We start from the raw sequence: 27536 nt of genomic DNA on the forward strand, positions 1-27536 counted from the left end.
TAGGCCCCAGGGGTTTTGCCAGGGTGTGGCCACTGTGCAGGCTACAGCTTCTTGGAGACAGATGAAAGCTGGGTCAAAGGTGGACACCAAAGGTGTGTATGAGGTGTTCTGGGAAGACTAATACATCTGGTGTAAGGGTTGTTCATTTACCTTGATGTCCAAATGCTTATTTATTGACTGATCAGTTGACCCAAGGACTGTTGGAACTTTTTCTTTTTTGACTGATGGAGCTAGTAAATGGAAGAACTCTTAAGTCTTTGGGGGGGGGGGGTGCAGAATGGAGAAAAGGTAGAGAAAAGCAGTAGCAAGACCTAGTAGGAGAAAAGAAGGGAGAATGGAAGGGAAAGAATATAAATACTTGTTAACTTTTAAAAACTAATAAAATTTTTTTAAAGGATTGGATTTTAATTAAAGTGACTTGGCTCTACCACTTACTAGCTGTGTAACCTTGGACAGCTAGGTGGTGCAGTGAATAGAGTGCTGGCTCTGGAGTCAAGAGAACCTGATTTCAAATCTCACTTCAGACATTTACTAGCCGTGTGACCCTGGGCAAGTCACTTAAGTCTAATTACCTTAAACATCCAGGACCATCTCCAGTCCTCCTGATGTATATCTTACCACTGGACCCAGATGGCTCTGGAAGAAAGAGTGAGGTTGGTAACATTGCACAGCCCTCCCTCACTTAAATCCAAGTCACTGCAAGCCATGACATCACACTGATGTCATGGTCCTCTTGGAGGACGAAGAACAAACAATGACCTTGGACAAATCATTTCGGCTGGGTGTCAGGGAAATGTAGGGATTGGACCACACCAGAGGATCTCTAAAGGTCCCTCGGATCTAAACTGGTTTTGGTGTTTTGGGTTTGTTGTTGTTGTTGGTTTTGTTTGTTTCTTTGTTTTGGTGAGGCAATTGGGGTTAAGTGACTTACCCAGGGTCACACAGCTAGTAAGTGTCAAGTGTCTGAGGTCAAATTTGAACTCAGGTCCTCCTGAATCCAGGGCCGTGCTCTATCCACTGCGTCACCTAGCTGCCCCTGGGTTTGTTCGTTTTTTAATCGTCAGCCATTTGGCACAGCTGTCTCTATCCCCTTGGCCTTCTTTTCTCCCAGGCCAGGCAGGCTGGAGGAGCAAGGCTGGAAAAGCACCGTGGGTGTTCGGAGGGCACAGGGTCAAAGGCTTCACCAAGAGGTCCGGGCATCCTCCGTTGCTACAGGGCACGAGAAGGTTGTGAGTGGGCCCCAGCCAGAAGGCCCCAAAGAGAGCCAGGAAAAGGTTAAGGGCGCAGAAAAGGGGACAGGCCCTTTCAGTACAAGGGAGCGTTCCAAACGAGGCCCGCCCTCCCTCCGCTCCCGTCCGGGCAGTTGCCCTTGGACACGGAACGCACAACACTCGTGGACGCTCTGCGCTCCTCGCAACCCGGGCCCAGCCCCCGCCTGCAGCGCCCACCCACCTGCCGCGCTCCTCCCGAGGCCTCCCCGCGCGGGCCGCGTAGACCCGCCGGGACCATGGCCAGCTCCGGCTCTGACAAGAGCTCCTCTGCGCCCTCGCCCTCTACCTCGCCCTCGGACACCACTTCTAGCAGCTCCAGCAGCAGCAGTAACCGCCCCAGCAGTTCCAGCAGCCGAAGCAGCCAGACAGCCGATGTCAGCAGTCAGACGTCCGATGAGTTCTACCAACAGACACAGAGAAGTAGCCGCGCCACTTCCACCCCTCTGGGGCGCACGGGTCCCAGGGCTCGCTCGCCAGCCATGCACCGTCTCGTTCCCGCTGTCCTCCCCTTCTCTCCTTCTACTTCTACGTCCAGGGGCGCTTAGTGTGGAAAGAGCAACCGGTTTTGTGGTCTAGGCTCTAATCTTGCTGCCGCCACTGGCCGTGTGACTGAGCAAACGGTCATCCCTTCTGGGCCTGGTTCCTCCCATTAAAATAAGGGATTACGGGGGCAGCTAGGTGGCGCAGTGGATAGAGCACCGGCCCTGGATTCAGGAGAACCTGAGTTCAAATCCAGCCTCAGACACTTGACACTTACTAGCTGTGTGACCCTGGGCAAGTCACTTAACCCCCATTGCCCCGCGCAAAAAAATAAAATAAAATAAGGGATTGGATGTGGGCAATGTCTAAATTCGGCCTTCCAGGTCACAACGCTAGTATTGTTTAGTTTTACACCCATTTGTGCAGCTATCTCCCAGGAGGGAACTCCCTTGATCAACGCAGATTAGTAGTCTATACAAGAGACTTAGAGCTGTCCTGCGGCACTGAGAGGTTAAGCGAGTTGCCCAAAGTCACACAGCCACCATGGGTCAAAGGAGAAACCAAGTCGTCCCAACTCTATCCACTACAATCCTGTTGCCTCTTCCTTTTTTTTTTATTGGGGTTAAGTGACTTGCCCAGGGTCACACAGCTAGTAAGTGTTAAGTATCTGAGGCCGGATTTGAACTCAGGTCCTCATGACTCCAGGACCAGTCCTCTATCCACTGCGCCACCTAGCTGCCCCTGTTGCCTCTTCCCATCACTTGTGTTGGCGGGTTTTTATTCTCTAGCTCATCTCTGGGGAAGCTCTTGCCAACTAGAGGAAACAGAGAAAGACCCATGACACAGTGTTCTGGTTCTGAAGTTAGAAGGCCCGAAATTGCTGAGCCAATTACTGTCTATGTGATGAGGGCAAATGACTTCATTTCTCTGGGAATCATTTTCACTGTGGATAGAGTGAGATTCTTTCTAGTTCCTAACCTCTCATCCTATGAAATTGTTCAAAAGAACCCTCTCACTCCAAGGGGGGAGGGAGGGTCCCACCACTGGGAAGAAATAACTTATTTTGAATATTTGTCATCTTTTCATTAAAAATACTCATCTTCCTGGGTTCCAATCTGGCTTCAGACACAGACTAGCTGTGTGACCCTGGGCAAGCCACTTAACCGTGTTTGCCTCAGTTTCCTCATCTGTAAAATGAGTTTTGGAAGGAAATGGCCAAACCACTCCAGTATCGTTGCCAAGAAAACCCCAAATGGGTTGAGAAGGGTTGGACACAAATGAAAATGACTGAACAGCAGCAATCTTTCCAAAATCAATAGAGGGGTTAGCTTTACAATTCAAACTTTTCTCTGGTCATTAGCCTCTCCAAACCTCAGTTACTTCTGCAGTAAAATAGGAACAGTAATCCTTGCTGCCCCTCCCCAGCAGGGTTTTCGGAAAGGCTGGAAGAATCGAAGTATGTGAAAGCTTTTAGAAAACATACAGGGTCTGTCTAACAATAACTTACATTTTCTACAACAGAGGTCCTTAACTTGTGTTTCATGGATCCCTTTGGCTGTTTGGTGAAGCTCCTTATGAAAAGAATCTTTTTAAACGCATAAAAAAAAACCCATATAGGATTACAAAGGAAACCAAAAATTAGTGAAATTAAGGATGTCTTTTTTTCAAACAAGTTCATGTACCTCCAGAAATATGTCCACTGCCCATGAACCCCTTGTTAAGAACCCCTGATAGGGTGATTTAAGGTTTACTGAGCACTTCGCATATATTATCACATTTTATCTTCACAACAACCCTATAAGGTAGATATTATCCCCATTTTATGGGTAAGAAAATTGAGACTCAGAGAAATTAAGTGCCTTACCCAAGGTCATACAGCTGGTAGAAGGCAGAATTCAAACACCATCTCTGCTGACAAGTTACAGCTGGAGGGGGGAGGTGGGGTTCGGTTCTACTTTATATGCCACATTGCCTCTCTCCAGTAACTCACTATACAAAAATAAGGTAGCATATTTTATTACCCTTCCTTTCAGTTTGCCTCATGTATAAACCCCACACACACTCCCCACTCCAAAAAGTGCATTCTCTTAGATTCAGAAGAGAATGGCTTCATGAAGATGCTCTATTGACCAATGGCACAGTAGCCAAATACTATTTTTTTTGGCAGGGCAATGGGGGTTAAGTGACTTGCCCAGGGTCACACAGCTAGTAAGTGTCAAGTGTCTGAGGTCAGATTTGAACTCAGGTCCTCCTGAATCCAGGGCTGGTGCTTTATCCACTGCACCACCTAGCTGCCCCCAGCCAAATACTTTTTAACAAACCCATACTTGTACTTAGCCTAGAACTCAACTTTCTTATTCTCTAACTCTAGTTCTAGCCATGGATAGTTGTCCTTATGCTTGTCCTACAAAGGTGGATGATGAATCTTCAAGGGGGAGGAGGGAACAGAATTAAAATATATTTCATTCCACAGAGGGTGGTGTTCCCAGGGCACTCAGAAGATTTAGGAGAGAATCTTCATCTTCCTTCCAAGATTCAGTTGGGTAAGAAAGCAAACAGCTGAAGTACTTGTTTCATTTTTAGCTGGACAGTAAAATGCAGGGTTTGAATAAGTACAGTAAGACAAATTGGCATTTAAAAATTAATTCAGCAAATTATTAACAGAGCATGAACAATGTAGTGATTGCTGTGGGGAAGAAGTTCAAAGAATAATCTATATTCTTCCCTTCAATAACTTATAGTCTAGGTAGGGTAGAGAAGACAAATATTTACATGATTATAATACACAGAAGTGCATCTAAATGTCACATGAGCAGTTTAGGTGGGAAGTATCATAACAGATAAAGAAAAGTCAGGTGGTTAGGGGGTCTGGGAAACAAGATGCAAGATGTTTGAGGGAATATCAGCATATCTAGTGAAGTCCCAGAGATAGGGAAAAGAGCAAGACTGATTCAGGTACTGAATTCATTGAAAAAAGATAACAAGGGACCAGAGTCTGATGCATTACAACAACAAATGGGTGATACAAAGAAGTGATTCTCAATCTTTTGGGTCTCAGGACCCATTTATACTCTGAAACATTATTAAAGGTCTCTCCAAAGAGCTTTTGTTTATGTGGGTTATATCTGTTTGATATTCACCACTTTAGAAATTAGAATATTTAAATATGATTATGAAAATAGCTTTGATCCATTGGACGCCCCAAAAAGGCACTCCCAAGTGTCTCTAGGCCACACTTTGAGAATTGCTAGTATAGAAGGATACTCTTAACCTCAAAGAAGAGGAAGTTACAGGGTGATGTCAGCAGAAGGAAGGTGTAAATGTGGCATTGAGAAGCAAGTTGTATGCCTGGTGTGTCAGTATGGATAACAAGAAGGGACAGTCTTCAGTGAAGATGATGGCTAGAAATTCTGTATCTTCTGGGGAGAACAAGGACTTCCTGAGTTCTAGAAAATGGAAAGTATGAGGGAGGAAAAGATTCGGGATAAATAATGTTAGGATTTCAGAGGGTATAAAAAAAGGTGAGGGTGGAAAAGGTTCTGAACTGAGAAAGGGGAAAGCTAACATGGTTAGAGATGAAACAAGAGAGAGAGGGGGTTGGGGAAAGGGATTTTCAATTCAGTAGATGTCAACTTGGAAGAACTACATCATCTAGGATCCTGTTATAACCAAGGGTAGAATATGGGTGGGGAGGAGTTGGCAGAGAGGGAGAGGCAGACCAGTGCCTTCCCCAGCTTCTCTGTCTACACACCAGAGAACCAATGATGGAAGAATTAGAGAAGAAGGAAACAGGCTCTGGGTCAGCACATGACTGGCCATCAGGTGTCCAGGGCCAGTCTGCTCACATTTGGCACTAGCTCCTTACCAAAGTGACAAAAGATGAAGTAGTTGGCCTCAAAGCCTCTGGTGCTTCTGTGTGCCAACTGCCTCCTCTTAACATCGCTTTGACCTCTCACGTGCTAGCCAAAACCCTGGTATGTGCATCTCATTTTTCTCTTCAATTTTATTGATATCTGAGGGTCTTTCCTTCCCAGATTGATTGTTTTGAGAAGGTAAACTAGACCATCTTTTGCTTCAATTCTTTTTTATACTTTAATCACTGAATGGAGCGTTACCTCAGATAAAGTAAGACCTGGAAAAGACCTTACCTTAAAAAGGCCAAGGTCCCCCACTGCATCCTGGGCCACTCACTGCCAGTTTCCTACCCTGTCTTTCCACTGGACTCCGATCATTCTGGAAGGAAGAGTGAGGCTGATGACTTTGCACAGTGTTGCTTCAATTAAATCCAATTCACTTGAAAGTCAAGACATCACCCTCCTTATGTCACTGATCCTCTTCGAGAATGAAGTACTAACAACAACAATTCTGTTTGGTTCTAACTGGGAAGTAAGCATACCTGGAATAAGGCATCTTTGAGCCTTAGGCAAATTACAATCCCCTGAAGACTTTGAGTCCTCACTATGAGATAGTGCCCTCTCCCACTTTTTAAATCACAAAATAAATACCTTAATGCCATGGAAAACAGAATTGTCTGGCATTAAAATATGTATATTCACAAAAAATAATGTTCAAAATAATTGTGTTCAACTCAATTCAGTTTAACAAATTTTTATTAAGTGCTTACTAAGTACAAGACATTGTGCATTGTAAGCACCTACCTGCCTTGTGTAGTTCTAGTTGTGGCTCTAGAAGTGAAGTGATCTGTATCCCCTTCAGACAAGGGGCCTCACTATGGGCATTCTTCACTTGTCAGTGCCCTTCTGTGCAAAGTAATTTCAAGGGGGGAAATCTTTTCCAACAGATGACAGGGAAAGGATAGAAAGTGGTAGAGGGCAGAAAGGCCAGAAAGGTAGTTGAAGAAGTGAAGATTATGTGAAGTTCCTGAAAAGGAAAACATTGATTTGAAATCCAAATGCAGAAGTGAAGCTAGTCTTTCATAAATTATGAGGATTATTCAGTTATGAAAAAGAAACTATAAGAGGTGGAAGAAGTCAAGAAAATATCTATAACCAATGGATGCTCATTTCCAGGAATAGGCTATGACTCAATCTCTGGTGAATTCGACCTACAAATCATTTAAGAACCATGCAGAGTGTTCTATAAGAAATGACAAGCATCGGGGCAGCCAGGTGGCGCAGGGCACCGGCCCTGGAGTCAGGAGTACCTGAGTTCAAATCCGGCCTCAGACACTTAACACTTACTAGCTGTGTGACCCTGGGCAAGTCACTTAACCCCAATTGCCTCACTAAAAATTTTTTAAAAAAAGAAATGACAAGCATTGGGAACTAAATCAAATTTATAAGAATCCAAGTCATTCCCCAATTGAGAAGTGGTCAAAGGATATGAACACGAAGTTTTCTTTTTTTTTTTTTTGGCAGGGTAATGAGGGTTAAGTAACTTGTCCAGGGCCACACATCTAGTAAGTGTCAAGTGTTTGAGGCTGGATTTGAACTCAGGTCCTCCTGAATCCAGGGCTGGTGCTTTATCCACTGTGCCACCTAGCTGCCCCCAAGGAAGTTTTCTGATGAAGAAATCAAAGCTATCTATTGCCATATGAAAAAATGCTCTAAATCACTATTGATTAGAGAGATGCAAATTAAAACAACTCTGAGGTACCACCTGATACCTATCAGATTGACTAATATGACAAAAAAGGAAAATAATAAATGTTGGAGAAGCTGTGGGAAAATTGGAACACTAATACATTGTTGGTGGAGCTGTGAACTGATCCAGCCATTCTGGAGAGCAATTTGGAATTATGCCCAAAGAGCTATAAAGCTGTGCATACCCTTTGACCCAGCAATACTACTTTTGGGTCTTTTTCCCAAAGAGATCAAAAGAAAGGGAAAAGAACCCACATGTACAAAAATATTTGTAGCTGCTCTTTTTGTGGTGGCAAGGAATTGGAAATTGAGGGGATGTCCATCTATTAGGGAATGGCTGAACAAGTTGTGATATATGAATGTAATAGAATTCTATTGTGCTGTAAGAAACGATGAGTAGGAGGAGTTCAGAGAAACCTGGAAGGACTTGCATGAACTGATGATGAGTGAGATGAGCAGAACCAGGAGAACACTGTACACAGTATCATCAACATTATGTGTTAATCAACTGTGATAAAATAGATTCTTCTCACCAATACAATGGTACAAGAAAGTTCCAAAGGACTCATGATGAAAAAGGCTCTCCATATCCAGAAAAAAAAAAGGAACTGTGGAATATGGATGCTTATTGGACCATACTATTTCTTTTGTTTTTGGTGCTGTTGTTTTTCTGTTTTGAGGTTTTTCCTTTTTGCTCTGATTCTTCTCTTATAACATGACTAATGCAGAAATATGTTTAATGTTAATATATATATATAAAACCTATATCAGATTACCTGCTGTCTAGGGGAGTGGGGGGAAGGGAGGGAGGGAGAAAAATTTGAAATTGGAAATCATATATAAACAAATATTGAAAATTATCTCTACATGTAACTGGAAAATAATAAAATATTTTTATTTAAAAAAAAAAGAAATGACAAGCAGGATGATTTCAGAAAGGCCTGGAAATACTTGTATGAACTGATGTATAGAGAAGTGAGCAGAACCAAGGAAACGTTGTGCATGGAGACAGCAATATTGTTTGTATTATTTTTTTAATTTTATAAAAGGTTTTTATCATTTTCCAGTTACATGTAAAGATAGTTCTCAACATTTGTTTTCTTAGGATTTTTAATTCCAAATTTTTCTCCCATCCTCCCTTCCCTCCCTCCTCCCCAAGACAGAAAGAAATCTGATATGGGTTATATATGTACAAACACATTCAACATATTTCTGCATTAGTCATATTGTGAAAGAAGAATCAGAACACAAGGGAAAAACCTCAAAAAAGAAGGAAAAAAACAGCCCAAAAGTAGAAACAGTATGGTCCAATCTGCATTGAGAATCCACAGTTCTTTTTGCTGGATGTTGAGAACATTTTCTATCATGAGTTCTTTGAAATTGTTTTGGATCATTGCACTGCTGAAAAGAACCAAGTCTATCACAGTTGATCATCACACAACACTGTTACTGTGTACAATGTTCTCTTGGTTCTGCTTCTATCACTCAGCATCAGTTCATGTAAGTCCTTCTAGGTTTCTCTGAAATCCTCCTGATCATTGTTTCTTACAGCACAATAGCATTCCATTACATTCATATACCAAAACTTGTTTAGCCATTCCGCAATTGATGGGCATTTCCTCGATTTCCAATTCTTTGCCACCACAAAGAGAAGACTGTGGTAGTGTGGTAAGGAGAGAAGACACTTTTTTTTCTTACAGAAAATTAATGCTACCCTTTCTACATACAAGTATTATTTGGGTACTAAACAATCCTTCTGTTTAGATGATTCCTATGTAAATGTGAGTTTCTCAAGGAATGGCTCTTAGATGATACTTTTACAGTAGCCAAAGGAATACTAGTAACCTTTCCAATAATACAAAGGATCTGAATTCAAATCTCATCACTGATGCTTACTGCCTATGCAATCTTGGGTAAATCATTTAACTTATATTAATAAATGTAATCAGGGACAGCTAGGTGGCACAGTAGATAAAGCACTGGCTCTGGATTCAGGAAGACCTGAGATCAAATCCAGTCTCAGACATTTGACACTTACTAGCTGTGTGACCCTGGGCAAGTCATTTAGCCCTCATTGCCACACCAAAAAAGAATTAATAATAATAATAACAAATATAATCTTTTGTCTGAACTTTAGGGAAGAGATCACTAAACCAGCTATAGAAAAACGTGGAATTGATATAGCATTGCAGACAGAAATGAGTTGGCTACAGGATCTACATGAAAGAAGATCAAGCCGTAAGTGACTGGATTTCTTAGCGTATTCATTCACACCAGTAGATGCAACAACAGTATCCTTTCTGATCTTATGGTACAATGGAAAGGGTGAGGATTTGGGAGTCAAAGGATCTGGGTTCAAATCCCACCTTTGATGCTTAATGCCCTGTGACCAGAGATAAAGCACTGAACTGTCCTGGGCCTCAGTTTCTTCATTGTAAAATATGGTGATGGAATAAGGAGGTTTTGAGGGTCAATTCCAGCTCTAACTCTGTCATTCTATGTGATTCTATAATGTCTCCAAACATAATAGACATGAAGGAGGAAGACCTTGTATGCTTGAGTGATGCATCCAACCCTTTTTTGCTATTATATTGTGTCTAGACTATCAGGATTTTATCTAAAATCATCAAAAATCAAGTGGAAGAACTGATACTATCAGAAAAAGAATAGTGTCTAGTTCTTCATTCTGGGGAAAATAATTTATTTCACTTGGCCTCAAGTTGTCCTGAAACTCCTTTCCAGATTTCTTTATTTCCTAAGCAGTCAGGCTGATTTCTATAAAGAAAAGTTTGACCAGAAAAATTACTTACTCTCAAAATGAGCTGGGTATTCTGTGCTAAGAAATGTTGAACATCTCTCTCTCCAAAAACAAGTACTTATGACACACTTTACGTTTAATCTTCATTATTAACATTGTCTCCAACATTTTCTTAAGTCAAGATAATGACCAAAACAGTAAATCAAGTTCTTATTTATAGCCTTTGCCTGGTTGTAGGTCTCAGCGTTCCTTTCCAAAAAGATTGCATCAATTACGACACCACAATCAGTACAATGGCATGCCTAGCTTTCCACATGGGCAGCATGTTATTCTTAATATAGAAGAATATAATGATCAGTTTCAAAATTATCTGACCATGGTGTTGCCTCCCCTGCTCCCCACACTCCAAGACAATGAGTTCTTTTCTGTGATAATCCCCACTGGGGCAGCTAGGTGGCACAGTGGATAGAGCACTGGCCTGGGATTCAGGAGGACCTGAGTTCAAATCCAACCTCAGACCCTTGACACTTACTAGCTGTGTAACCCTGGGCAAGTCACTTAACCACAATTGCCTCACCAAAAAAAAAAAAAAAAAAAAAAGAATACACAGTAATAATCCCCACTGGTTTCACAGAGACCCCATGGCTATTGAAGCCCCATTCTTTGGATTCCTTTTTTTTTTTTTTTTTTTTTTTTTTGCTGCTGAGCATGATCTTTCATTCTAAGTCATTATGTGAATTATGGTTTGAAAGTCCTTTAAATCCTATCATATCTCTGGTGTATGAGATTGTATCCCTTTTAAATCAAGCTAGGGACTCCACTATGAAAACCGCAAACAAGCTGGGTAGAACTAGAGCAAGAATATTCCTTCCAGCCTTACCTCCCCCTGCCCCTAGCACCCACACCCAATGCCCTTGGTTGCCCTACAAACCAACTGAAAAGGGGCTGGGAAGTAAGAAGAATTATGAACTACTAACCACAATGTGAAAGAATACATCATTAATAATAAGAGAAATGCACATCTTAACAACATTGAGCTTTCACTGTGCACCCAGAAAATTGGCAAAAGATGGGAATACCCAATGTGAGGGGAGCAGTTATTAAGAGATAGGCACACTGATGCACTATTGATGGAGCTAGGAATTATTCTGCAACTATTCTGGAAAGCAGTTTGGAATTTTACAAAGAGAGTGGTGGAAAAGTTCATATCCTTTAAGGCAGAGATTTCACTGCTAGACTTCTATCACAAGGAAGTCAGTGACAAAAGAAAAGCCCTCACACACATCAAAATATAGCAACACTTCTCTTTACAGTATCAAAGAATGGGAGACAAAGTAGATAACCATCAACTGGGGAATGGCTGTTGTATTACATTACAGCATGTTGCATTGCATGAATGTAATGGAATATGGTTGGGCTGTGAGAAATAATGAATATGGTGAAGGATAAGAAGTTTTACATGAATTATGTGAAGTGAAGTAAGCAGATTAAAAAAAAAACTAATATAAAGGGCAGCTAGGTGGCGCAGTGGATAGAGCACGCGTCCTGGAGTCAGGAGTACCTGAGTTCAAATCTGACCTCAGACACTTAACACTTACTAGCTGTGTGACCTTGGGCAAGTCACTTAACCCCAATTGCCTCACTAAAAAACAAACAAACAAACAAACAAAAACCCCCAAAAAACCTAATATAAATACTATGGAAAGAACAACAAAACAAGTACAACTGAATGCTGAAAAGTTATAATAACCAAACTTTGTCCCAAAGAAGAGATATGCAAAGGCTCCTCTCCTTGCTACTTCATAGAGGTGAGAGACAATGGCTTTGGAACACTGCATAGAGTGTTAAACTTTTGCAATACAGTTACTGGTTTTTGATAAACTGTTTCCCCCCTCTTTTTTATTATTTATTATAAGGGCTACCTCCCTGGGAAGGGTTGAGGAAGATATATTAGAAAATGTAGGTGGATATAAAAATGAAAGATAGCAGTAGAAACTAATTTTAAAGGGGCAGGTGGAGATAACTTGTTGCTCTCTTTACTGCTATTAATGAAATTGCTGTACTTCTTACAAAAAATCATATTATCATAGAATTCTAGAGTTGAAAGACTCCTTTGCTGGATCTTCAGCCAGGTCATACTCACTAACCTTGGGTATTCCCCAAGGCTCTGTCCTTGGGCCCTTTTCTCTTCTTCCTCTGTAATATTTTGCTGGGTGATCTCATTACCTCCTACGGATTCAATTATCATCTCTATACTGGTGATTCCAAGGTCCACTTTTCAACCCCTAACATCCCTTCTAGTTTCTAGACTTGCATTTCCAACTGTCTATTGGACATCTGGAACTAGATGTCCCAGAGACATCTTTTTTTTTTTTTTTAGTTGGGCAATGGGAGTTAAGTGACTTGCCCAAGGTCACACAGCTAGTAAGTGTCAAGTGTCTGAGGTCGGATTTGAACTCATGTCCTCCTTAATCTAGGGCTGGTGCTTTATCCACTACACTACCTAGCTACACCCCAGAGACATCTTAAATTCAATTATGTCCAAAATTGAACTCTTCTTTTCCTCTGAAAGCATTCTCTTCTTTCTAACTTCCCCATTACTCTTCAGGGCACTACCCTCCTCCCAGTCACCCAGGATTGCAACCTAGGTGTCATCCTTGACTCCTCAGTCTCTCTCACCACACCTCCTCATATCCAATATCTTGTCATTCTAACTTCATAACATCTCTTATATATACCCTTTCTGTCCTCTGACACAGACATCATCCTGCTACTGGCCCACATCTCATCATACTTGGACTATTACAATAGTTTGCTGGTTAGTCTCCCTCCTTCCAGTGTCTCCCTCCTCATTCCAATCCATCTTCCATTTAGCTGTCAAATTGATGTTTCTAATAATTCCAGTCTGACCAGACAACACCCCACCCCCACTCAATAAATGCTAGTGGCTCCCTATCACCTCCTGGATCAAATATAAAATCTTCTGGTTTTTAAAGCCCCTCACAACCTGACCCCCTCCTCCCTTTCTAGTGTTCTAGCACTTTATTCCCCTCCATATACTTCTTTTTTCATAAGAACTTCAATGCCGTGACACTAATCTCCTTACTGTTCTTCCCATAAGACACTTCACCTCCTGATTCTCAGCACTTTTACTGGTTCTGTATTACTCTTGGAAGGCTCTCCCTTCTCATCTCTCCCTCCTGACTTCCTGGGCCTCCTTCACATCCCATATAAAATCCTATCTTCTCCAAGAAGTCCCCTTGACAGTAGTTCTGCCCCTCTGAGATTAACCCTAGTTTATTCTAGATATAGCTTATTTATACATAGTTGTTTTCATGTTGTCTCCCTCATTAGACTGTAAGCCCCCCGAGAACAGACTGGTTTTTTTTTCTTCTTTCTTTGTATACCTCTGTGCAATTCCTAGATTCTGGTAATACTTTTTAATTTGGAACTAGCTTTTTTTTCTTTTTTCTTTTTCTTAGCAATATCTGAGCTTATTTTCTACTACACTTTTGTATATTTTACTTACTCTCTGGCCATGTCCCTTTCTTCCTCCCTCCCTCCCTATATGTGTGCAATTAATTTTTTGAAACCAAATGTAGAACTTCGTACTCCTATTCAATATAATAATTCTCTGCTTGAAGTCCTACCCCAGAACTTCATTGCAACCTGCAATTGGCTCTGGGTTCTCAAAGGTGATGTCAGTGGAGAATAAATTCTGTAAGGTTCCACTGAATTAGAAAGACTTCAGTTCCTGGCTCCACAAGGTATTGTACATTTGATTGCAGCCTAAGGACTGGACAAGTTAAATATGGAGAGGCTCATCACCAGAGAGTTGGTGATAATTTGGATGGGGAGGAATGGAGGGAGGTCCAAGAATTTGTGAAGACCATGTAGTAAATAAAACATAGAAGAATTGCTATCTGTATCCATAGCAGGAATACTTCCACCAATGAAATGATGCGTTGTTGATTTACTGAAGTAAGTCCATTTCATTTGATCATATTTAGCCCATCATTCCAAACTTTTTAGATCATTTCGTATCATTATTCTGGTACAAAGTAGATTAATTATTCCTCCCAGTTTTATTTCATTGACACCAAAGTAATGGATTTTTTTTTAATTGTTGAACAGGGGAAGCTAGGTGGCACAGTGGATAGAGCACTGGCCCTGGATTCAGGAGGGCCTGAGTTCAAATCTGGACTCAGACACTTAACACTTACTAGCTGTGTGACCCTGGGCAAGTCACTTAACCCCAATTGCCTCACCAAAAAAAAAAAAAATGTTGAACAGAGCAGGGCCAAGAACAGAGCCTTACATGCTCCACTAGAGATTTCCTTCCAGGTTGAACTTCATTCCCTTAATCAACACACTCGATCATTTAATCCTATTCTAAACTTACTTAACTACACTATCATCTGGTCCATGTCTCTTCATTTTGCCTGCACAACTATTTCAAAAGACTTTGCCAAACACCTTGTTAAAAGCCAGGCACACTGTGCCCATGGTGTTTGCTGACTCCAGTAGTTAAGTAATTCTGAAAGAAAAAAAAGGAAGAAAATTTAGTCTGGCATGATTTGTTTATAGTGAAGCCATGCTGGCTCATACTGGCCACCACTTCCTTTCTGATGGCCCATTCTGGAATCTTTCCAGGAATAGACATCAAGCCCACGGGACCTCTATCGACATTCTTCACCTTTTCTGAAAGTAGATGGGTTACCTTTCTCCAATCTTGCAATGCTGCCTGGTTAAAAATGTACCCTCCTTATCTCATCTGCTAGTAAGGTACAAACTGAGTTCAGATGATTGTGGAGGTTCTCAACTGAGTTCGGATGGGGCTCCAGCCAATCAAGGTACTCATTTCCAAAATGACTCCATACAGAACCCGGTCATTTGCAAGAATTGGGAAAAATGTGTTACACAAAGTTAAAATAGGGAGAGGTCTCCTCTTATCAGTTGGGTGTAAGGCAACACACATGACAGACTCTTTGGAAACTCTCGCTCCTAGTTAATGCCCCCTGCTTATTTTGTCTGATGTTCAGCTGTGTAAATGTTATCTCTGATGTCTGACTGGAGATGTCTATGTCATGCTGTTGTTTCCTCCCCTTGATGTCCACTCTTTTGCCCCTTTTTATTTGTCCCTCGGCAATTGTCATAGATTCCTTGACCCAGACTGACAGCAATGTAATGCATCAGGATACATCTGCAAAGACCCGTTTACTTAGAGTTCTACATTTTAATCTACATTTAAATTCAACAACATAAGGTCAAACTGCAATGTGCTACTCCAATTACTTGACTTCCATTATAATTTTATATTCTATTCTCTGGATCAAATTATATTGGGGGGGGCAATGAGGGTAAAATCACTTGCTCAGGGTCACACAGCTATTTAGTGTCAAGTGTCTGAGGCTGGATTTGAACTCAGGTCCTCCTGACTCCAGGGCCGGTGCTCTATCCACTGTGCCACCTAGCTGCCCCAGATTATATTTTGTTTTTGCAATTATTTTATTGTGGCTTCCTTTTTTCTTTTTTGTTAATTTCTCACTAATGGTGTCTTCATTTTAAATTATTTTATTTTTTAAAAATTCATTTTCCGGGGCAGCTAGGTGGCACAGTGGATAGAGAACCGACCCTGGAGTCAGGAGGACCTAGGTTCAAATCCGGCCTCAGACAATTAACACTTACTAGCTGTGTGACCCTGGGCAAGTCACTTAATCCCAATTGCCTCACTAAAAAAAAAAAAAAAAGAAAATTCATTTTCCCAGGGGCAGCTAGGTGGTGCAGTGGATAGAGCATCCACCCTGGAGTCAGGAGGACCTGAGTTCAAATCCAGCCTCAGACACTTGACACTTACTAGCTGTGTGACCCTAGGCAAGTCACTTAACCCCAATTGCCTCACCAAAAAAAAGAAAGAAAGAAAGAAAAATTAGTTTTCCCAAGGCCTTTTATTTCTACATCACAGTCATTTTCAGATAGATTTCCTCTAGACAAAAGAGGTCTACCCTCCCCCCCCTTGTAACAAAGAAAAACCGCTAAAGCCAAAGGACACAATGATTACCTCTTTACAAGAATAGGTAGATAGATAGATGGATAGATAGATAGATAGATAGACCATGAAGACTAGCTCCACTTTAACTTTATGTTATATAATCTCAGCTGAGTCCTCACTACATAGCAAGACAATCCTTTTAACTTCTTTAATCAACTTAGTACCCCACTCTCAATATGAGCTTTTCAAAATCATTGCATTCCTCCTCAAACCTCTCAAGCTGCTCCTTTCTTCCACCTTCTCAGCTGAGAACCTTGCCTCATATTTCACTGAAAAAATTGAGGCCATTCTCCAAAACCATCTTCTCTCTCCTTCTCCCCATCTCACATCATCCAGATGCCCTCTGCCACTATCTCTTCCTTCACTCCTATCCCATGTGAAAAACTGGCCCTTTCTCATGGCCAAAGCAAACCCATCTATGTGACAAAGTGATCCCATTCCACATTGTGTTAAAATATAATTTTGGTTTTCAGAACAATAATCCCTAACAATAGTCACTCATCCATTACAATTAGTCAATTCCCTCCTTTCCCATTCCCCTCATATACATTTTCCTATATGGAAAAGTCCAGAAAAGGCTTGAGGCTGAGAAAATATTACTTCTTAATATTTTCCATTGAACCAAGAAAGTTTTAAATATGCTTTTATATCATTACATTCATTTACAATATTTCACTTTTGCAATACCTGTGGTAGCCACCCAGAATTTCAGTTCTCAGTCAATTATTTACTAGCTCATTGTATGCCACAGTTTCAGTGAGAGACAGCATGTCCCAAGGCGAGATTGAGGAAGAAATACCAGCATCCAAGAAAAAGACAAGGATTAAAAATTTAAAGACTACCCTACAAAAAATAGCAGCAGCCCGTGAGTAATACTATTATTTTTTGGTTTGGGTTTAGGTAATGAAAGGGAGATAGATAAGCTCAGAATGGTAGCCTGGGGTCAGATGATGGAGGGTCTTTCTGTGGAATATCAGGCTTTATTTGTTGGGCAGTGGGGATAACTAAAGAATTTTGAATAGAGGAGTGACACAATCTGAGCTTGTGCTTCAAGAGGACTAATTTTGGCCAGAGTATATGAGTTTGATTTGCTAGGAGGAGAAATGAATAATGGCCTGGGAAGCCAGTTACAAGGTTATTGCAATATTGTCGTAGCAGCCTAAAATAGCCATGAAAGTGGTAATGGAAAAGGGAGCACCAATTCAAGAAAGATTTCCCTGGATGTTAAGAAAGTGGAGACAGCAAGTGTAGATTGCTGTTTTGAGGAGTTTGGCTGGGAAGGAAAAAGAGGGAAATGGAGTGCAGAGAAGATGGTATAGAGTGGTAACAGATTCAAGGGAAAATTTGTTTCATTTTTAGGATTGGAGAAAGTGGTTTATATCTTATGGGAAGGAGCCTATTTTATTTTGTTTTTCTGATAGGACCTCTAGTTTCATTGGTATAGAGAACTCCGAGGTGAGGAAAGTCGCTGTACCAATCAATGCAGGTCAATGCAGGTCAATGCAGGTGAGGGAATTGCTTAGACTTCTGACTTGCCTAGGTTTACACAGAGGAGTCTTCTTGAATCTGACTGACTCTGTGTGTGTGTGTGTGTGTGTGTGTGTGTGTGTGTGTGTGTGTGTGTCTGTCGGTCTCTCTCTTTGTCTCTGTGTGTCTCTCTCTGTCTATCTGTCTCTCTCCTAGACTATGCTGCCTCTCAAAAAAGAAACACGAAGAGGGGGAAGGATAAACATTCAAAATTAGAAGATACAATTGATAATGAAATGTCCTGAAGGAGGTGGAAGTAGGTGGGGTCAAGAGAATAAGTAGAGAGGTAGCCGTGGAAGGAAGAATGGATACTTTTTGCATTGAGGCAAGAGAAAAGGAGAAGATGAGTAGAGATGTATACATATTTTGAGAAGAAAAAGAGGGAAGTTGAGGAGGCTTTGTAATTGGTTGCTTGGTTTTTGTCCTTTGTTCTCAGAGAGGACCAAAATGACATTGCTATGTGAAGGTTGTTACAATGTGTCTAACTCTGGCTGATCAGACCAATATGAGCTCAGAATGTTCTACCACAGGTCAGGTACAAATAGTACTTGTGAACATTTGGGGTGGATCATCTACATTTTCACATCTCATTTATTTCTTTTGAGCTACTTCAACTCTGCTTTGCTTACAGAGCACAGCACCTTTTTTTGATGAGGGGACGCCAGACTTTATAATAAAGTAAGAGGCGAAGTCATACTTTGGGGGTCTCGAAGAGAGGGGGAAAAGTTAGGAACAGATGTTGCAGGAATTACAAAAGCGAGTCAACTTGAGTTAAATGAAAGAATTATCATGTAGCAGTGACAGCCCAGCTGAGATCAGGTCATATAGGTTTGTCACTGAAGCCAGCAGCACAGTTAGATGATGTCCTGAAGCATCTCTTGGAAGCATGAGAGCAGGGTTAGAAAGAGTGGACAGTGGGGTTCGTCTGGGGTCACATGTTGGCAAGACAAGTACAATGGGAAATCAAGAGGATGAGAAATGAAGAGTGGCAAGTGCAACATTGAGATGGGCATATTTAATGAGTGGATCATTTTGTATTTTCCCAATAACACGCCAACTGTGTGTTCTTCTTCCAGGTGCTTTTGGCTCCTTTACACATGGGGATGTCTCTCCTACCTCTTATTGCCCATTAATCCGAGGTAAGTGGACATTAAAAACCCTATGTGCCCCTTGGATGGTCCAATAAAGATGCCATTTGGGAGAACATTCAATTCATTTTCCTTTATCCCGACTTCTGTCTGTCTTAGCTTTAAAAAGGATGGACTGGACCCAGGATTTCATTAGTACAGGGAACTCTCAGATGAGGAAATTCCCTCTACCAGTATAGGTTGGGACATGCTCTGCAATTTATGGCCATAGGAAGTTGCTGGAAACACTGAGAACATTGTAACTTGCCCAAGGACCCACAGCCAGGTCATGTAGAAGGCAGACCTTGAATGCAAGTCTTCCTGGCTACAAGATCATTTCTTTATCCACAACACCATGATGCCCCTCACAGCTTATAAATCTAAATTCTGAAGAATAGTATGTCCTTATAAACAGCTCTTCCTCTAATCTCAAAGAACTGTTGATTAATTCCATTTGTTCACTGTAAGGAGGGTGGCCATAATGTGGGCCTTTGGGACATGGCCAAGACAGAATAATAAAAGGGAAAATATGATGGGCAGCAGGGGATTATGAAGAAACACATGATCTGGAGTTACACAACCTAATTTCTAATTTCACCTCTGTCATCTTCAACCTCTGTGACCTTGGACAAGCCACTTAACTTCTCTGTTTCTAATCTGTAAAATGAAATTGGACTAGATGATACCTGAGGTCTTTTCCTGTTTTATACTCATGATCCCAAGACTTAGCACAATAGAAGATTCACAGGTTTACATTTTCCCTATTAATTAATGCTCATTATTTTCTCTTTAGCGCGATGGTCAATGAATGAGAGAATGAAGAAATTAGACATTCTGTGTGATATGGAGGTAAAAATTCATTATTATACAACCCAGGACATCATCTGTGCCAAGTCCAAAAGTATTTTACATTCTCTCCTTTTTTTTTATTTTAAAGTTTAAAGAAGAATTTGAAATGTTTTTTGAACCATTACTGGAAACTATCCCAAAGGTTGGGCCACCAGCCATTCTGGCCTATAAACCAGAGCCACCGCCACAAGATATAATACTCGAGGTAATGTTTATTTGTCTTCTTAATATTGAAACATATATATCAAGGTAATAAGATAGGCATCTTAGCAATGTGACCAGCTCTGAGCTGGCCTTGTACCGACTTTGATATGTCTTGGCTGTATGACCCAGGACAAATCACTTAACTTCTCTGGAATCTCTGTATAACAAATAGATTAAACCCCTGTACTCCTGATTCTGCTTACTTCACTCAGCATCAGTCCACTTAAGTCTTTCAAGGTTTTTCTGAAATCTGCCTGCTTATCATTTCTTATAGCACAATAGTATTTCATTACATTCATATACCACAACTTGTTTAACCATTCCCCAATCGATGGGCATACCCTCAATTTCCAATTCATTGCTACCACAAAAAGAAGAGCTGTAAATATTTTTGTACATGTGGGTCCTTTCCCCTTTTTTATGATCTCTTTGGGATATAGACCTACTAGCGGTATTGTTGGGTCAAAGGATATGCACAGTTATATAGCCCTTTGGACATAGTTCCAAATTCCACTCCAGAATAGTTGGATCAGTTCACAACTCCGCCAACAATGCATTAGTGTTCCAATATTTCCACAGCTTCTTCAACATTTATTATTTTCCTTTTTTGTCATATTAATCAATCTAATAGGTGTGAGGTGATACCTCAGAGCTGTTTTAATTTGCATTTTTCTAATCAATAGTAATTTAGATGACAAATATGGTAACGTTTTACATAATCATACATGTATAACCCATATCTGATTGCCACCTCAGGGAGGAGGGTGGGGAGGGAGGGAAAGAGGGATAAAAACTGGAACCCCAAACTATAAATAAAAATGTTTATTGTTTTTAAAAATAGTGATGTAGAGCATTTTTTCATATGGCAATAGACAGCTTTGATTTCTTCATCTGAAAAATATCTGTTCATGTCCTTTGACCATTTCCCAATTGGTTAATGATTTGCATTATTATAAATTTGATTTAGTTCCTTATATATTCTAGAAATGAGGCCTTTATCAGAAACACTGTTTCTGTAAAATTTGTTCCCCAACTTTTTGCTTCCCTTCTAATTTTGGCTTTGTTGTTTCTGTTTGTACAAAATCTTTTTAATTTAATATAATCAAAATCATCTGTTTTTCATTTTGTGTGAGATGCAATTTTTAAGAGTGATAATTCAGGGGCAGCTAGGTGGCACAGTGGATAAAGTACCAGTTCTGGATTCAGGAGGACCTGAGTTCAAATCTGAACCCAGACACTTGATACTTACTAGCTGTGTGACCCTGGGCAAGTCACTTAACCCCCATTGCCCTGCAAAAAAAAAAAAAAAGAGTGATAATTCATACTCTAATATAATCTCAGGGCATACTTTCATCCATTAAGAAAGTGATGTTAATAGTTAATTCACTCTACATTATTAACTTATTATACTTAAAAATGTGTTATGTGCACATTTTTTTCCAGAACTAAACATTTACCAGCACCCTCCTGTTTACAGGAGAAATCAGAGGTAATTTCAGAAGGAAGGCACTAGCAGGGGCAGCTAGGTGGCACAGTGGATAGAGCACTGTCCCTGGATTCAGGAGGACCTGAGTTCAAATCCAGCCTCAGACCCTTGACACTTACTAGCTGTGTGACCCTGGGCAAGTCACTTAACCCCAATTGCCTCACCCCCCAAAAAATAAATAAATAAAATAAAAATAAAAATAAAGGAAGGCACTCGCATTGAGGAAAAATGGAAGAGGGTTCTTGCAGGAAAGGGATTTTTGCAGAGTCTTGGGAAGCCAGGAGGTGGAGACAAGGAAAGAGGATATTCTAGGTACAATTTAGGATTGGAAGTGACAAAGGCTCATAGCAGAAGAAGATGGAGCATTGTGTGGAAGGAATAACAAGGAGGGTGCTGTTGCTGTCCACAGTAAATTGAGGGTAGTAAAATCTAAGAAGACTGGAAAGGAAAAAAGGGTTCAGTTGCAAAGGGCTTTCAAAGCACAATAAAGGATATTTTATGTGATCCTAGAAATAATTAGGAGCCAGTGGAGTTTATTGAGTAGGAGGAAGACATGGTCAGCCCAGCACCTTAGGAAGATCATATTGGTCTGATGGGACACACCATACATTGACTTCAATATGGTGATGTCTCTTTGGTCCTCTTCAAGTACAAAGGACCACAACCAACGTTATATTATTGCATTATTGTGTAGACTGTAGCCACAACAAGTTCAATCTAGTGAACTTGCATTATTTCCCATCCCTCTTCTATCTAGGATACATGACAGCCCTCTCTTAAGGAGGGCTGCACAGGTAGACATGATAGCTTCAGTAGGAGAGGAGGCCACCCAGGTTGGCGTGATAACTCTCCAGTGAGGGAGACTGCAGAAGGGGCAAGTGTAGGGAAGAGTGGCCTATTTCTGCTTTGATCCCCTTTAGAAATTAGCATTCTACCTGGACTGGAAATTCAACACTGATACAAACACTAGCCCATCCCCTTTTGAATTATAAACCTGTTGGAAGTGACTTCTCTTGTTAGAAAAATTTGTCTTAATCTCAAAGGACTATTGATGAAACATACTATCCACCTCCAAAGAAAGAACTAATATTGATTGAACACAGACTGCAGCATGCTATTTTTCACTTTCTTTCATTTTTTTCTTTTATTCAAGTTTTCTTGTATAAAATGACTAATATGGTAATGTTTGCCATAATCACACATGTACAACTCATATATGATTGCTTAGTGCCTCAGGGAGGAGTGTAACGATTGGAATGACGCCACCTGCTGGAGACTTACTGTAGAAGAGTTCCACCCATGAAGTGAAGGTCTTTGAGGGCAAGACCAGGAGTCTTTTCTTTGGCATCAGGAAGTGACGTTGGGTAGTGGGAGGAAGAAGGAAGAGAGTAGCGCTCGGTCTGGGGCTCTTTCCTGGGGACTCTGGTGGAGAAGGGAGCTAAAAATGTGCTCTCCCTTTAATAGATAGGAATCTAGGCCTTTCTCTCTCTTTACCAAATTCTTATTCTCCTTAATAAATGCTTAAAAGTCTAACTCTTGCTAAAGCTTATAATTTATTGGCGACCACTCATTAGATATTTTAGACAGTTTAGCTAGAATTTTAGCCCTTAACAGGAGGGAGGTGAGGGAAGGAAGGAGGGATAAAATTTGGAACTCAAAGCTATAAATAAAAATGTTTATTATTTTAAAAAAGAAAGAAAGAAAAATGAGTAGGGGCAGGTAGGTGTCATAGTGGGTAGAGTGTTAGGCCTTGAGTCAGGAAGACCCAAAATCAAATCCAGCATCAGACACTTACCAGTTGTATGACCCTGGGCAAGTCACTTAACCCTGTTTGACTCAGTTTTTTCCTCTGTAACATGAGGTGAAGAAAGGAAATGGTGAACCACTCCAGTGTCTTTGCTAAGAAAACCCTAGATGGGGTAACAAAGAGCTGGACACACCTGAACAACAACAGTGGGGGACTGAGCTTGGGGTCTTGACCTATACAATTTGTATGCCTTGTGTGTTCTAACAAACTCCTTTTTTGCCTTATTTTCCTTAGCTTTTCTTATTTATTAGGGTGAAGTCCTAATGAAGATTTCTCTTTCAATAATATAATACATTACATTGTCTAATATATGACATTAAGTTGAAAAGTACAGGGGCAGCTAGGTGGCGCAGTGGATAGAGCACTGGCCCTGGAGTCAGGAGTACCTGAGTTCAAATCCGGCCTCAGACACTCAACACTTGCTAGCTGTGTGACCCTGGGCAAGTCACTTAACTCCAATTGCCTCACTTAAAAAAAAAAAAAGAATGAAAAGTACATATATTTGTAAAAGTGTTGTGGAAAACCAAAGTAATTAGTATACACACATATGTATACATGTATATATTGGTATATACACGTGTGTGTGTGTATATGTGCAGTGGCTCTGGTGAAAGATGAGCAAGTTGAGCAGAGGGTTTTGTAGTCACAAAGAGGAAATAGAACTTCTGCTTTGGGAACTTTTCCCAGGAGGCAGATCGTGCAGAGGAAAAAATGCTACATTCAGAGGCAGAGAACCAAAGCTCAATTCTGTTTCTACCAAACCTGTGACCTTGGGGCAAGTCACCAGCAGAATGTGAGCTCCCATTGGGCAACGACTGTTGTTTCATTGGCTTTTGTATCTGCAGTGCCTAACAAAGTCCCTGGCACGGAGTAGGCAAGTAGCAAATATCTGGTAAATTGGGAGAAATTCCCTGGGCCTCGGTTCCCCTATATGCAAAATAAGAAGATAGAGCTAGATAACCTCTAGTACCCCCTCCCAGGTCGGAGCGCACTGGCTTTGGGGTCTGAGTCAGACCTAGGTTCAAATGCTGACTTTGTCACTGACTGCCATCTAAGGATGTGGGGCAACCGCTTTGTCCTCTCTGGACCTCAGTTTGCTGATCTGACAAATGAGAGACTTGGACTAAATGATTTCAAACATCCCTTCCAGTTTGAGGTATATGATCCTTTGATCCCTCTTGGATATTATTGTACTTATCGACCACTGGTTATTTTTATTTCTTCCAACAGTGGGAAACAGAGTACACTGCATGCTGTGAGTTTTGTGGGCATGAACTGAGACCATTTCCTTCCCTGGATAATATTGACTTTGACCCCGAAAGCTATGAGAATGTAAGATGTGTGAAAAGCTTGCAAAACAAAGGTTTGCTAGGGAAACATTTACAAAGTGTTATGGCGTAACACATGGTCTGAGGCACCTACCCTAATCCCCATTCACACCAATAAATCGAGGCCCCAGACAATTGCTGTTGTACCTCTCTTCATTACTCTAGGAGTAACCGTGAAGGGTTAAGGGGTTGTTTTCCTAATAGTTAGCTCACAAGTTCTCTCCAGTGCCCTATGATTATTAGTTGATATCAATTAGTTAGCCAGACTTAATTGGCTTTTAGAAAGGGTTATTTAAAAAAAAAAAAGAAAGAAAGGGTTACTTATTTACTAAGGTGGAATGGTTGCCTCAGAGTTTCCCTCTGTGACCCATTCTCCCATAAGTACATAGAATCCGGGGGAAAGTGGATATAAACTTAGAGATCAAATGTAGCAAAGAGATAATTCACAGCTTCTGGCAGACCTTTTGCTGGAATCCTCAAGACATCTCCCTTAGCTTTTTGTCTGCCCTTAACTCTCAATACAGATGCTGCCGTCAGCAGTTCCCGAGATGTTGGGAGGATGCTGATGGCAAATCCAAAATCCTGGAGAACTTTCAAAGGCAAAGGGGCTAAGAAAGAGACCAAGGTGGCTTATTCCCTGGTTTCCCCAAAGAATTCATTTGGCCTGGAACAACTCTTGACATCAAATTCCTTGACTCTTCGGATTCCTAATAGCTTCCTGGTTTTATGGAAACCCCAGAGGGTATGAGCAAGTTCTTCAGTCCATCAGAGGAGGCTTCCTTTGCCACCTAGGGAGGTGGCCAAAGCAAGCTGACATCTAGTGACCACTTGAAGGATATCCTAACCTGATAAATGTATCCGGAAGAGCATTTCTATCACTTCTATCACTTTAAGTGGGATGGGATGATGTAATTGCTTTATTTAATTGAGCCCCAATCCCTCTACCAGCATTCCTTCATACAAAACTTTCTGTGTCCTTTAAGGTTTAATTGAACTGTCACTTTATGGGATGGTCATCAATTTTTAAACAAACCTTCAGCCCAGTTCATCGATGATTAACAAACACAACCTTGTTTTCCAGCTCTTCTGTTGTCTTGAGTTCAAGAGACTGTTCGAATATGTTCTCCATGAAAGGAACCTCATCAAAAGTATGTATCCAGAATCAGATTTAATCTCCATTGCACCTCACGCAGCTTTTGGCAGTGAGCAAGAGAGGCTCAAAGCAAAAGAAAAGGCCCTTCGGAGGTAATGTCAATCAGTCTGAATGGTAGCTCCTAATACCTAATTGCCACATATTCTTCAGATGTAAACTATAGACAGCTGAACTTTGATAAAGTACACAAAGACCCCATGGCATTTAGCAGCAGAACTTCTCATCCAGAAAGAGATGGGCCACCAGGAAGCTGGAGAGTCAGTTCTCTGGAGGTCAAGGCACAGTTGATTTAACAGAAACACACATTCCAGATTAACCTGTTGAGACCTACCATGGTATAGTAGATAGGAAGCCTGACTAGGATTCAGAGAGAGAGAGCTGGGTTCAAGTCCCATCCCTGGCATATTCTAGACATGGCCACCTGGGTAAGGCATCCAGTCTCTCGGGGCTTTAGGCCACTCTCTAAGACTAAGTTGTTGAGAAGGTACCAGTCTCCATTGATAGAAGGAGTGGTAGCTGTGTGACCCTGGGCAAGTCACTTAATCCTCATTGCCCCCCCCCAGAAAAGGAGTGGTGAGTATCTTCTACCAATAAAATCATAATTCTGGTCCCAAAGTTACATGGCTACTGTTAATAGGAGGCAACATGGTACTGTGGAAGTGTGCTGTGGAAGTTTGAGGACCTGAATTTGAATCCTGTCTCTTGTATTTATTAACTGACCTTAGGGAAGTCATACAACTGTTTTCAGGAAGCCCACTCTTCTCTTGGGCTTTATTTCCCTTCTTTGTAAAATGAAAGGGTTGGACTCAGAAATTACCTCTCTGGGATCCCTTCCATATCTAAATTAATTACTCTATGTACAGACATATACATACATGCATACATACAGAGAGAGAGAGAGAGAGCGAGAGCGAGAGAGCGAGAGCGAGAGCGAGAGAGCGAGAGCGAGAGCGAGAGCGAGAGCGAGAGAGAGAGAGAGAGAGAGAGAGAGAGAGAGAGAGAGCTCTGTATCCTTGGGGACACAGAGATAGACAAGACAGGCCTTGCTCTCATGGTGCTCAGGAAGTAGCCAGAGTTCCTGGTTGGTCCTATCTAATGAAACTTATAATAGATGGCACCAGGCTATCAAAACTGGGTGGGCCTGCTAAATCCACAGTCACCCAAGTATAAATTGCATCTTGGTTATCTTGTGTCTTCATTTCTTTAGACAACAAGAAAGACAGATGGCCAGAACCTTTGCATTCATGTCAAGTGATCAAGAAGAGGGTGAGTTCATTCTAGCTAATAGGTAGCCCAAGGTAATTAAAAAGTCTGAACATTTGATATCAGCATTTTAAATAATGACCTCTTTGCTGCTGACTTTAGGATACAAATATGCTAGAGGAAGGCCTTCAGCATAGTGGGTAACTTCTTTTGGCAGGAGCTATGGGAGGGCATGGATAAGAATCACATGGGATGAGATCTGGATGGAGGCAGGGAGTGCCTACAATAAAAAGATTACAGAGGGGGCAGCTAGGTGGTGCAGTGGATAGAGCACTGGCCCTGGATTCAGGAGGACCTGAGTTCAAATCCGGTCTCAGACACTTGATACTTACTAGCTGTGTGATCCTGGGCAAGTCACTTAACCCTCATTGCCCTGCCTCCCCCCCCCAAAAAAAACCACATCAATGGATAGTGACTAAGAAAAAGAAATTTAAACCATGAATTTTAAACATGAGTTTGCTTTTTTTCAACTTGTTTCATTCTCCTAAAAATGGAGTGCCAGAAAAAAAAATCCACATAATTGAGGGTTCCCCTGTATTGGACTGTGAATGCAGTAGGTCTCATACTCAATGTCATTCTTTCCTCTTTTTTTCCTTCAATAAAAAATCCATTAAAATATCTGAAGAAT

At 41.2% G+C, this 27536-nt stretch overlaps 1 protein-coding gene across 1 annotated transcript in view; it reads left to right on the forward strand.

Moving 5' to 3' along the window:
• Positions 1-1501: 1501 nt before the first annotated feature.
• The window catches only part of ERICH6 (glutamate rich 6), a 36894-nt gene continuing 10859 nt past the window's right edge, over positions 1502-27536 (forward strand). The window contains exons 1-10 of the mRNA XM_043997925.1: positions 1502-1691; positions 4225-4294; positions 9492-9592; positions 16916-17029; positions 18768-18830; positions 19612-19667; positions 19756-19872; positions 24395-24496; positions 25574-25737; positions 26853-26911. Of these exons, the coding sequence (XP_043853860.1) occupies positions 1508-1691; positions 4225-4294; positions 9492-9592; positions 16916-17029; positions 18768-18830; positions 19612-19667; positions 19756-19872; positions 24395-24496; positions 25574-25737; positions 26853-26911 (1030 nt within the window). The 5' untranslated portion in view covers positions 1502-1507. The remainder of the gene's footprint in view (positions 1692-4224; positions 4295-9491; positions 9593-16915; positions 17030-18767; positions 18831-19611; positions 19668-19755; positions 19873-24394; positions 24497-25573; positions 25738-26852; positions 26912-27536) is intronic.

The sequence above is a fragment of the Dromiciops gliroides genome, chromosome 3 (assembly GCF_019393635.1).
Source record: "Dromiciops gliroides isolate mDroGli1 chromosome 3, mDroGli1.pri, whole genome shotgun sequence".
Taxonomy (NCBI): Eukaryota; Metazoa; Chordata; class Mammalia; order Microbiotheria; family Microbiotheriidae; genus Dromiciops; species Dromiciops gliroides.